At 44.7% G+C, this 13,518-nt stretch overlaps 1 protein-coding gene across 2 annotated transcripts in view; it reads left to right on the forward strand.

Annotated features, from left to right (window-relative positions):
• The window catches only part of LOC139418150 (endothelial cell-selective adhesion molecule-like), a 55,910-nt gene that overhangs the window by 30,171 nt on the left and 12,221 nt on the right, over positions 1-13,518 (forward strand). For both annotated transcript variants that reach the window (XR_011635277.1, XM_071167381.1), the window contains exons 2-3: positions 11,299-11,444; positions 12,931-13,132. Coding sequence is in view for 1 of the 2 variants with exons in the window: in XM_071167381.1 (XP_071023482.1) it covers positions 11,299-11,444; positions 12,931-13,132 (348 nt within the window). In the remaining variant the exon portion in view is untranslated. The remainder of the gene's footprint in view (positions 1-11,298; positions 11,445-12,930; positions 13,133-13,518) is intronic.

Raw genomic sequence — 13,518 nt, forward strand, 5'->3', positions numbered from 1 at the left:
AGTTAAATAAAAAAATAAACATCCCTGTTATTGAGCAATTTACTCCTTTGTCAAGATAATTCATCCACCTGACGTGTGGCATATTAAGATGTTGATTAAACAGCTTCAACATTACACAGGTGCACCTTGTGCTGGGGACAGTAGACCACTCTAAAATGTGCAGTTTTGTCACACAGCACAATGCCACAGATGTCAAGTTTGAGGGAGTGTGCAATTGGCATGCTGACTGCATGAATGATTTTATGTCCACCAGAGCTGTTGCCAAATAATGTAATGTTAATTTCTCTACCATAAGCTGCCTCCAATGTCGTTTTGGAGAATTTGACAGTACATCCAACCGGTCTCACAACACGTGTAACCACGCCAATCCAGGACATCCACATCCAGCTTCTTCACCTGCAGGATCGTCTGAGACAGCCACCCGGACAGCTGAGACTGTGGGTTTGCACAACTGAAGAATTTCTGCACAAACTGTCAAACCGTATCTGGGAAGCTCACAACAAAATATGGAGAAAGTTAAGGGGTATGAATACTTCCTGAAGGCACTGTATGTCTGTGGGATCTTGTGGGTGGTGCCTATGTTTGCACAAATATTACCTCTATGTGAGCCCAAGTCCCAGTTGTCTGAGAGCGATCTTTCGTCAACGTCTCGTTTCACTCCTCTGACTTCTCCACTGTCTTCATATTACTACACGCTTGACAATCAAATGCATCATCCACTGACGTGTTCAATAGCCTGTATAGACGAGTCTTGTTTTGATGTAATGGAGATTGTTCTTTGTCTCATATCACACAATCTTTGTGGAGGATTTTGTCATTGTTGATGTTACATGACGTCTGCGTTTCCATATTGCGGTATTTGATCCATAGAATCACATTGAGCAAGTTATTTCCCCCTGATGCTTAGAGCTATGCCACGTCCTGCTGTACCACTGACCCCTCAGTGGAAGGTGGCTTCTCACAGCAGCTCGGGACCGTATTGAGTCAACACTCATTCACACTCCTGCTGGTGCAGACGGCTACTCAAACTGTAATAATCAACCCTGCTGGATCCAGATTATTTCACAAGCATCAGTCTGTCATTGTATGTTTAGTCAAACAGATGTGCATGTGGTTCAAGGGTCCTATAGTCAGAGCTTTGAATGGTGAACGATACAAATTTCAACCCCCCACCCCCCTGTAAACCTTGTCTAAAAACACATTTGAACAATCACCATAACAATGGGCTAATATGTCTGTGTATTACATGTGCCTCAAACGCTTCATATGCAAAAACTTGGTCCATATCCCCCACAGACATCGAAAGGCCACCCTAGCTGTGCTGAACATGATTCATACAAATTTGCTTATCTTTTTCTGAATGTTCAGGGGAGTTGTGTATGAAAGCCAAGCCCTGTTAAGAGTCCTAAGTAGGGTTAAGCAAATGCTACTGGTGGTCTTGGCAGTGAACCGACTACATATTTCAGCCCAGTAAAGCGGCTCAAGTTCAGAGCTACATTACTGTGCAAATGTACTTTTTTCTGCAAGGAAAAAAATTCTTGCCATGCCAAAAACCTCAGGCAGATGTGACTCCCAATTGGAAATGTGATGTCCGGAGCGTGTTTGTTTTTATAGGCTCTGTAACAATCGGCACACCTTGTCGACTGAGGATTTGTAAAAATATGTCAGTTTTGAAGTTTTTGTTTTACTACTCGTTGTGGAACGTGTTCAAAGTATTTGCTAGAACAGTGCTGATATGAGGTCATGACAAAAGAAAGTGCTACTTGTTTAGAAAAGCAATTGTAGAGTAAACATTGAGCATTCCTAAATTGATCCTTCCATACCTTTCACAGGTTACTATGACTACTATCAACCAGCCTCATAACACATTCCATCAAAATATGCAACAATGTCCAACTCAACTGACCCGGCATAAGAAAGACTCCTGCATTATACTCCTCATACTCTTTGCTTATTTACTCCATGGGCCTCAGATTTCTATCTGTGGCCACGTTGTCATTGTTGGTCAGCCAAAAACTGGAGACATTGAGCGACTGGATATTTTTCCATAAAGAATGAATCGCAATCCAAAGATTCTGCCAAAAAGTGGCTATTTGAATCCAGGCGAAGACATAGGAACAGGCCTACTTTCAAGCATAGTCAGATGGACAAACGCATGGTTGCCTATTGACTGTGGGCTTCTCACATGGAATTGGCCACCACAAACCAGTGGTGACACCGAAAGGGGAACATTTTCCACTCAGCCAACCTCAGGGGCAGCAGTCGCAGAGGGTGTGGAAGATTACCTTCTAAGGCAGGAAAGATGACCAGAGTTTCCGGGAAGTCAGTTCTCTCTCGAGATGCAATGGGACTAGCAGCCTCTAGGCTTCTGATTGTTTCTTATGATCTCTTTAATTAACTTAAGACACCATGCCTTCATGACCGGAAGAGACCATACCTTCTCAATGACTGTTCCAGATATGGTATCATTACTCAAGTGTTCCCTCCGATAGGCTTGGTAAACACATTAGAACTGTAAACTCACCATTTCCAATTCCCCTGCCAATTATTGTAGCAGCACCTACCCTATATCTCACTGGTCACCCCCAAAGCCAATTCTTCCTTTGGCTGCCTCTCCTTCTAGTTCTCTGCTGCCAATTTTATTTTACCTTTTTAATTTAACTAGGCAAGTCAGTTAAGAACAATTTCTTATTTTCAATGACAGCCTAGGAACAGGGGCAGAACAACAGATTTGTACCTTGTTAGCTCGGGGATTTGAACTTTCAACCTTCCGGTTACTAGTCCAACACTCTAACCACTAGGCTACCCTGACTGGAACGAACCACAAAAATCACTAAAACTGGAGACTCATATCTCCCTCACTAGCTTTAAGCACCAGCTGTCAGAGCAGCTCACAGATCACTGCACCTGTACATAGCCCATCTGTAAATAACCCATCCAACTACCTCATCCCCATACTGTTATTTATTTATTTATTTATTTATCTTGCTCCTTTGCACCCCAGTATCTCTATTTGCACATTCATCTTCTGCACATCTACCATTCCAGTGTTTAATTGCTATATTGTAATTACTTCTCCACCATGGACTATTTATTGCCTTGCCTCCCTTATCCTACCTCATTTGTACATGCTGTATATAGACTTTTTCTACTGTATTATTGACTTTTTGTTTATTCCATGTGTAACTCTGTGTCAAACTGCTTTGCTTTATCTTGGCCAGGTCACAGTTACAAATGAGAACTTGTTCTCAACTAGCCTACCTGGTAAAATAAATGACATTGTTAGTTTTATAAGAGCAGTCATTCCTGTGTGTGTGTGTCGGGTTAAGAGCACGTATCCCGCTATAAATCCATGCCAGTATATTTACAGAAAGCGTCAGTAAACCGATCTGACAGGGTATGGGGGAAAGTCCTCAGAGTAATGTAATCCAGCCCCAGTGATTCGCCTCTTGTCTCAGTTGCAGATTGTGGCATTTCTCGTTTTAGTCGCTCGTAACACCATAACCTGTCTATATTTAGCTTCTCAATTCTGAGGCTTTCCCTCTGATTCCTCCCTTATGAAAATAAAATGCAGTCACTGCAGTGTGCTGCAAATTCTGCATCCAAAATAAGTATTCTTTTTTTACTGCAGTAATTTTGCAGTGTTACTGCAGTACACTTATTTGTAAGGGATATGAGAACCTGTTCCAGTGGCATTATGACTTTCTAATCTTGGCCAACCAGGATGTTTCTTCTTTTGTTCGGGAGGGGGTGAAAAAGGTTTACTGAAAGTGACATCACAGATTGCTTCTATTGGGTGTTATTGGCATGTTGAACAGCCCCAATTAGTATTGCTACACCAGGCCTGTGTTGTCGCTGCCATTTGAGTGAGCTGTTATCTGTGGCCACGTCAAAACAAGATTAATGCCTCACTCCGCCTTATCTTTGATATTACATCCTCCTCTGCTGTCTTCTCAAGGGCGTGTAAGTCAGCATCTTAAATATTTAACACATTGTAATTATTGTTTCTGTAAGATTGAATCAAGGTCTGATGCAGCTGTATACCATAATCAGCCTGAAATAGTTTGGCGTGTGCAGTGCTAGCCTCGTTAGCCTAGTTCTGTTCTGTACTGTCTTGTCTTCCTAGGAGCGTGATGGGATGGGCGCTAGGAGTAATAAGCACTTGGCTACATGGACATGACAAGGCCATAGACAACATATGGTGTTTTGGGGACTGGTATTCCCTTAAGTATTAGCCACCTTGGTAAGGTGATTATGCTGATGTCATGCCTCACACACTTGCCACCCTGCTTTTAACTGTGTTCTGGCAGCCACAGGACTCACCTGAGTCCCCTCTCTGAGGTCCTCCCTGCCCAAAACATTTTAATCTAACTAGGCAAGTCTGTTAAGAACAAATTCTTAATTGCAATGATGGCCTACCGGGGAACAGTGGGTTAACTGCCTTGTTCAGGGGCAGAACAACTTTTTTTTTTTTTTTTTACCTTGTCAACTCGGTGATTCGATCCAGCAACCTTTCAGTTACCGGCCCAATGCTCTAACCACTAGGCTACCTGCCGCCCCAAAGCCTAGCCCTTCGCCAACCTTTCACTCCTTCCTCAAAGACTCATCTTTCTGCTGCTGGCCATTTTTTTTTATCACGATAGTCCCTGCGCTCTAAAGACTGTTTGTTTGCTTTCCACTGAGCCTATATCCACTACTGAACTCCCACTAGAAACTCCTAACCAGAGGTTGTGTTGAGACTTTGGCTGAGGTTGGTGGAACAGCATTGAAAATGGATAGGCTTTCGGTAACCACACTGTTTGATAATCAGCAATGATCATTTCTACTTTTTTTTTTCTCCCTCAAACTCCATTCTACTGCATCCCTACCTAATGTAACCTTTTCCCGCTCCACCTTAACCCCACTCCTGTCCTCTAGGCCTCTTACTGTCATACACATGTCAAGACACAATCAGATTCCCTAGTGACCACTTTGACACCGACCACCCATACCCGACACCGAACTACAACGGAGAACCATGACAGTCCTGATGACATCCGCCAGATGATCCCAGCCAGAGTTTGATTAGAGTAGAAAAGTTAGCAGACACACTCACAGAAACAGTGCACACTCACAGAAACGTACACAGTATCTCTCTCTCTAACCCACACACCCACTTGCTCTCACACAGCACACTAGAATCAGATATTGAAGCCAGTGTGTTGATATGTCACAGCTCAGGCTTCGCCATGGCTATAATCCAATGTGTCCTTAGAGGATTGCCACCTTTTCAGTATTGTGCAGATTGATCTTCCCGTCAGTCTATCTGATCGGATCCCTGAAGAGATCAGATGGCGTTGTGAAGGCCGGGTAACGTTCCAATCCATTACCTAACAACACCATGTAATTTATTTTCATCACCATGGACTGAGACATAATGGCTTGTTTCAAGATGAAGCACATAGGTTTCGAAGAGTTGAGGTTGTCTTGTATGGCGTTATGAATGGATGGATTATGCACTGTAGTGTTCGACACTAAAGTATGCATTGTGTTCCGTTACTTTACATTTTGTGCAGATTTTTTAAATCTATATTGTATTTTTACACGATCCAATCTAAAAGTAGTAACAAATCATATGGATTAGTGCTATAAGTATTGTACCGAGCTGTCAATTTCATTATTATATTTATGCTTTTGCAGTTCTACCTTTTCCCCCAGTTCCTACACCGACTCGGTGCAGATTACATTTGGCCCATCATGATATGACATCACAGGTCACAATTGTAGAACAAATGTGAGGTAAGTTACCAGAGGTCTTGGGAGGAAGTCGTATCGCAGAATGCCTGTTTTTGAAACCAGGTGTCCACAGCTGTGTGTGACTAGCTGGCTTCCTGTCTGTAATTTCCTTCTTGACCTGTGCTTCTCTGACAGACACGGCTAATTCTGGAGCACGGCCCGATCCTGATCTCGCTATCAGAAGGCCCAGGTCCTCGATCTGCACAATGTAAAGGAAGAGTCTGAGGGAGATGTTCTTTAATTTTGCCCCTGTGTAGAGGATGCTGACTTCTGAGCTTTGCAGTAGATCAGCAGCACTCTACTCAAAACACTTTTCTCTCAAATGAGTATTCTTCTTTCAGGACTTAGCAAAACCCATGTTTCTTGTAACTCTTACTATTGAGTGGCATGATCATGTAAAATTGTGTGTTCTTTGAGGCAACATTCATTCTTTGGAATGGAAACAGAGCTGTTGCTTCCTCATCATACTTACTTATCGTCATCATATGAATATAGCCTATTGGGTATATAAAGGCTTTTTGTTATCTATCTGTCTATATGAAGACCATTAAGCTTCGGAAGTCTGTACCTGATTTCCCTCTGCCAATACACTTTGTCCTCGCCCCTGTAATTAAACTAATGACTAAAATGTTTTTCTTGTCTCTCTCGACTGGAAAGCTGTACAGATAAGCCAAGAAGGGAGCAGGAGAAACTGTTTCTGGGAGATGGGGTCAGTACTCAAGTCTGCTGTTTCTTTTAGTTATACTAGAAGGCTGGGAACGAGAGCGCCTTATCAGATTATGAGTTTTCACTGTCTGTCACTGAGAGGAGTGTGTTTGGACAGACTACAGTAGATTGCCTACTGGCCTCAATTCTGCATGGTTATCGCCTAAAAGTCCAGTGATCTCTCACACACAGTTTAAAAAACAGATGTCTATCACTCCACCAGTCTGTCACACTCAGTGTATGTGCTGTTAATCTTGTATTTCCTGATCAATACTTAGACCTAGTACTACAGTATAATTAAATTGCTCAAACAGTATGTACTTACAGGGAATATTTTGTTGTGAGTCTGTTTCAGCACTTAGCGCCTACTGCTTTGATTTGTAGACCCTGATCCCCAATCTAGGGCATGCAATGGAAAACAAGAATGAGTATTTCTTATTGGAAGCCCCTCCCTGTTTGGTGCCTGGTGTTAGTGGGTGACTTTTCCCTGGAGCCCGTTTGGTGCTTTATCTCCAGGAGAATGGTGCTACTACGCCCATCCTATTCGATGTGCCTCTCTCTCTCTGTAGCGTGTCCAATGCTCTTCAGAAGAAGTACTTGGACTGTTTCGCCGAATAGTAATCATCAGATCGACTCAATTTATCTCTGATGTGCTCGTGGATTCATCTTTTGCTTGGATTATTATCGATATTCCCCTAGATTGGGGACACTCATAATCACCACGATGACGTAAGAAGTTCTTTTGAAAGTATATTTCTTCATCAAACCCAATCACTTATGGGACTTTCATGCAGGCTGTAAAATATCTTCCCCCAGTTATCACCACCATCCATCCATCATAATACAGGGACGAGACATTCCTACAAAGTGACTGCCTCTTAACTTTGTGCTGTTCATAAGGCGGGTGAGGAAGTTAAATGTGTGCCTCCCTCCACTTAACTTTTAGCACGATGGGACGCTATATAAACCAGCACCTTCATCAAAGAGCTAGCTACAGATGTATCTACTGGTAGGATTCTGGAGGGAGTAAACAGGACCTAGCTACAGCCCTTCCTGTAATTTGGGCCTGCTTACATGAGCCACGCACTGCTCTTCCCTTGGGGGGGAATTAGTAATCGAACACTGCTGCAAACCTGCCCCTAGACTGAGGCTGTCCTAATATGGACACCATTCTACTCCCACTCATTATCCATTAATCCCACACCTCTGTGATCAAGAAGGCAATAGCTTCTCAATGAGTCCTTGTTGGAGAAAATTGACTTAATATAAGTTTTAAAGCTGTAATAGTTAATTGAAGCTAACAAAACGTCACCCTCCTGTGTTTTGGTAAAAAGCTGAGGGAGGGGCCTGGAGAAATGTAACCAAATTTAAAGTGAGCGCTATGTATGCAAGGACTGACTATCCATGATATCCAAAGTATAGTTTTGAGGCTATACAGTGTTTTGGTTTATTTTTACTTTGTTTACAAACATTGGAGTTAAGCTACCTGTAGCTTATATTTTGGCTTCTGATTGGGTATCAGTGGAACTAAGCTCACTGAACATTTATATGTTGTATCATAACTTATCTATCATGACACTCTTAATCGCAGCAGGAAGCCTAGTGGCTAAGAGCATTGGGCCAGTAACCGGAAGGTCGCTGGTTCAAATCCCAGAGCTGGCAAGGTGAAAAAAAAAATTCTGCTGTTCTGCCCTTGAGCAAGGCAGTTAGCCCTCAATGACAACTGCTTCCCGGGTGCTGATGACGTTGATTAAGGCAGCCCCCTGCACCTCTGATTCAGAGGGGTTGGTTTGAATGCATTGTTGTGCAACTCACTAGGTATCCCCTTTTCCTGCCTCTCGACACCTGTCACTCCAAATGCAGGTGCTCTCTCATTACCTACTGACTAGATACTGATGTTGTCAAGGGCCTCGCCTCCAGTGAGGTTCTCAACCTGATATTTCAGTCAGCTCTCATTTGAGGCCCACATTAGGAGTATTACCGAAGTCGAGTGTTTCCATCTGCGGAACATTGCCAGGTTAAGACATTTGCTATCACAACCTGCAGCTCAGCGACTCATCCATGTCTTTATCCCGTCTGGACTATTGTAACAATCTTTTTGTTTGGCGCAGCTGCCAAGTCCCTAAACAAGCTACAATATGTCCAACTGTGCTGCACGTGTCCTCACCCATAACTCCCCCCACGAGCACATCACTCCAGTGCTGTTCAACCTCCACTGGCTCCCCATATGCTCACGCATCAACTACAAATTCCTGGTTCACACCAAGCTATCCACAACTCTGTGCCCAAGTACCTGTCTGACCTCATTCTGTCATCCTGTCCCACACGCACCCTTTGTTCCTCTATGTCCATCTCCCTTCAGCAGCACCGCAGCACATACAAAAAATATTGGTGACGGGGCTTTCAGTTGTGCGGCTCTGCTGCTGTGAAACGCACTTCCAGACACTATTAGGGCTGCAGAGACTGCCCTCCATTTAAGGCACAGCTCAAGACCATGCTGTTCAGAAATGCTTTCAAGGACCTCTGCTAATTCTGCTCTCATGTCTTCTGGGTCTGACAACCACCTGTATATGGCTTTGATTGTCTGTTTTGGGTTGTTGGTGTTATTTTAAAATGTATTTATTATCATTGTCTTTACCATAGCTATACTGAACATTTTTTAACACATGATTCATGAGCTGAAATAAAAGATCCCAGAAATTTACCATACACACATTGATTTGTTTACATCAATTTATAAAGCCCTTATAAAGTGCAATACAGAAACCCAGCCTAAAACCCCAAACAGCAAGCAATGCAGATGTAGCAGCACGGTGGCTAGGAAAAACTCCCTAGAAAGACAGGAACCTAGAAAGAAACCTAAAGAGGAACCAGGCTCTGAGGGGTGGCCAGTCCTCTTCTGGCTGTGCTGGGTTGAGATTATAACAGTACATGGCCAAGATGTTCAAATGTTCACAGATGACCAGCAATTAGTAAGCATTTATCTTTTGCCAAGATTATCCATCCACCTGACAATGTGGCATATCAATAAGCTGATTTTAAACAGCATGATCATTACACAGGCGCACCATGTTCTGGGGACAATAAAAGGCCACACTAAAATCTGCAGTTTTGACACACAACACCATGCCACAGATGTTTCAAGTTGAGAGGGAGCTTGCAATTGGCATGCTGACTGCATGAATGTCCACCAGAGCTGTTGCCAGAGAATTTAATGTTAATTTTCGCTACCATAAACCGCCGTCCAACATCGTTTGTGTGGGTGAGAGGTTTGCTGATGTCAACATTGTGAACAGTGACCCGTGGTGGTGGGGTTAAGGAATGGGCAGGCATGAGCTACAGACAATGAACACAATTGCATTTTATTGATGTCAATTTGAAGGCATAGAGATACCGTGACGATCCTGAGTCCCATTGTCTTGACATTCATGACATTCACAGCCTCTGAAGAGGAGTGGGACAACATTCCACAGGCCACAATCAACAGCCTGATCAACTTTGTGAAGGAGATGTTGTGCTGCATGAAATGGTGGTCACACCAGAAACTGACTGGTTTTCTGATATGTGTGTGTGTGTGTGGCGGTGTGTGGGGATGCGGTTGTGTATGTGTGTGGGGGGGGGGGGGGGTACGGTTGTGTGTGGGTCTGATGCGGTTGTGTGTGTGGGGGGGGGATGCGGTTGTGTGGATGCGGTTCTGTGTGTGTGCGGGGGGGGATGCGGTTGTGTGGGTGTGTGTGTGGGGGGGGGGGGGGATGCGGTGGTGTGTGTGTGGGGGGGATGTGGTTTTGTGTGTGTGTGTAGGGGGGGATGCGGTTTTGTGTGTGTGTGTGGATGCGACGGTGGTGTGTGTGTGTGGGGGGATGCGGTTCTGTGTGTATGGGATGCGGTTCTGTGTGTGTGTGTGGGGGGGATGCAGTGGTGTGTTTGGGGGGAGATGTGTTTCTGTGTGTGTGTGGGGGGGATGCATTTCTGTGTGTGTGGGGGGAGGATGCGTTTCTGTGTGGGGGGGGGATGCGGTGGGGGGGTGTGTGTGTGGGGGGGGATGCGGTGGTGTGTGTGTGTGTGTGTGGGGGGGGGGGGGGGGGGTGTGGTGGTGTGTGTGTGGGGGGGGGGGTGTGGTGGTGTGTGTGTGGGGGGGGGGGTGTGGTGGTGTGTGTGTGGGGGGGGGGGGTGTGGTGGTGTGTGTGTGGGGGGGGGGATGCGGTGGTGTGTGTGTGTGGGGGGGGGGGGGGGGTGTGGTGGTGTGTGTGTGTGGGGGGGGATGCGGTGGTGTGTGTGTGTGTGTGTGTGTGTGTGGGGGGGGGGGATGCGGTGGGGGGGTGTGTGTGTGGGGGGGGATGCGGTGGTGTGTGTGTGTGTGTGGGGGGGGGGTGTGGTGGTGTGTGTGTGGGGGGGGGGGGTGTGTGGTGGTGTGTGTGTGGGGGGGGGGGATGCGGTGGTGTGTGTGTGTGTGGGGGGGGGGGGTGTGGTGGTGTGTGTGTGTGTGGGGGGGGGGGGTGTGGTGGTGTGTGTGTGGGGGGGTGGATGCAGTGGTGGGGAAGCGGTTGTGGGGATACAGCAGTGTTGTGTGTGTGATTATCTTGAGAAACTACAAAAATAAACATGCTTGCAGTGTGTGAAACAACAAAAACTTAGCAGGTTATCATTTCTAACACAGCTTGGGAAAAGCATGTCTTATTGTTTTTTCCCTTCTGCCAGAAACAATTTCAAAACGCAGGGGCTTTTTTTCAACCTATTAAGCCAGATAGTCACAACCACACTCGGACAGGTTTCTTAAGTAAGTACTCTGTTTTTCCTCTCCCCCTCTCCATCCTCCAGGTGTGCTGGCCCAGATCCAGATGCCCCAGAGTATCATGAAGGTGATTGAAGGTCAGAAGGTGGTGCTGCAGGCCTGGTACAGCACCAGCTACAGCATCGGCAAGAACACCGTCCTCTGGAACTTTGTAGCCAATAACTCTCAACTGGTGAGTGTTTGGGCTCTGTTATGTTCTGTGTTTGGTGCCTTTAGCATCTGTGCTGTCTGACAATTTAGGGCCATTCTTACTTGAGACGTGTAAAGTAACTTGAACTTTCCCACCAAACATTAAGGCAATGGCATATTTGTGCGTCTCAAATTGGGATGTGTGAAGATCCATTTGATCCTGCAGTGGTCATGATTAGTCTGTGACATCCTAAGGCTACAATATAATGTCCCAGAGCCCAGTAAGGTACCTGCATTAGCTCTGCATACCAGTTAAATACTTTTTTATTTAACCTTTATTTAAGTAGGCAAGTCCGTTAAGAACTAATTCTTATTTACAATGACGTCCTACTCCGGCCAAACCCCGATGACGCTTGGCCAATTGTGCGCCACCCTATGGGACTCGGAATCACGGCCGGATGTGATACAGCCTGGATTCGAACCAGGCACTATAGTGACGCCTCTTGCACTGAGATGCAGTGTCTTAGACCGCTGCTCCACTCGGGAGCATAGAAGTACTTTATACATGGAAGTTTATTTTTTGTAAAAATGTATCAAATCTGTAATATTACTTTTGTAAGTTAATTTGAAATGATGGATGTATTTAATTTTGTTAGGGTTTGTTTTAATGTTTAACTCAGACTTCAGTGATAATTATCATTTGTCTGTTGATTATTATTATTATTGATTATTGTGTAATTTTTGCTCAAAAGCTCCCAACTACCAGAGCGCCAAGTCTAGGACCAAAAGGCTCCTCAACAGCTTCTACCCCCAAGCCATAAGACTGCTGAATAATTAATCAAATTCCCCCCGGTGGTTGTGGATGCAGCTTTAACCCTTTACAAAACAAAAACGAATCAAGCTGGTGAAAGCGGGCAGTTGGCCATAAGGCTCTCATCTGGCTTGGATTTTCAAACTTGCATCCACAGACAGTACTATCCAGGGATGTGCATGGGCTTATATTTGCTAATCACAGATTTGTTTTACATTAGTATACAGATGGACCAAAGGGAAGTCCCAAAGGGGAAAAACAAAGTTTAAAAAATCCAGTTTGAGTCTAGAAGTTACCATTCCACTACAGTAGCACTCACCAACAGTAATTTGGGAGGTTGCAGTTGTTGGCTTGAACAGAGCAAGCTGCTTTGGCTAAAGGCCCAGTCATGGAGCGGTACTCGGATTTAACTACAGAATGTCTGAGTTGTGCGCCTTTATCTCAACTCTGAATCAAACTGTTCGTCTTTAGCTCCAAATGATAATTCTGTCTTGCTTGTTTGCATAATGATCTATATGATATTTTAACGTACTTTACTTCTATTCACACTCCAATGTACTCAATATTGCCTTGTCATGGCTCTATTAAGAAGATAACATTAGCTAAGAGAACCTCTTCTTAATGGTAGACTACATGGTGTAAAATAAAGAAAAAGGATATTCTAGGGACCTTTTCAACAATCTTCATGGCTCTTGTCCCCTCCATCCAACCCACACAGATAATCTCCTACACCCTAGACTCAATTAGTTTAGGCAGCCCGCAGTTTGAGGAGCGAGTGGGCTTCACAGCCACCATGCCCTCTGCCAACCTGTCTCTGTACATCAACAACACGAAGGAGTCAGACTCGGGACGCTACTTCTGCCAGGTCATCATCCCCGGGGCCCAGGGCTTGACCGGGGAACTTATCCTCGACGTCATTGGTAAGGACCAGGAGACCCCTTATGTAGTTCTTGTACGCAGTACGCCTTCTGTGTATTCTTATGAGCTGTACATGTAGAATGAGGCATGCATGTACGTAATCAGTGCCATCAAAGTATTCATACCCCTTGACTTATTCAAAATGTTACAGCCTGAATTGAAAATGAATTAAATTGACTGACTGCTTTCGCTCACCCATCTACACACAATACCCCATCATGGCAAAGTGAAACACATATTTTTAGGAAAGTTTGCTAATTTATTGAAAGTGAAATACAGCAATTTAATTTCCATAAGTATTCGCATACCTTTGCTATGACACTCCATATTGAGCTCGGCTGCATCCTATTTCCTTTGATCATCCTTGACGTCACTAGAACTTGATTGG

The sequence above is a fragment of the Oncorhynchus clarkii genome, chromosome 10 (genome assembly GCF_045791955.1).
Source record: "Oncorhynchus clarkii lewisi isolate Uvic-CL-2024 chromosome 10, UVic_Ocla_1.0, whole genome shotgun sequence".
Classification (NCBI taxonomy): Eukaryota; Metazoa; Chordata; class Actinopteri; order Salmoniformes; family Salmonidae; genus Oncorhynchus; species Oncorhynchus clarkii.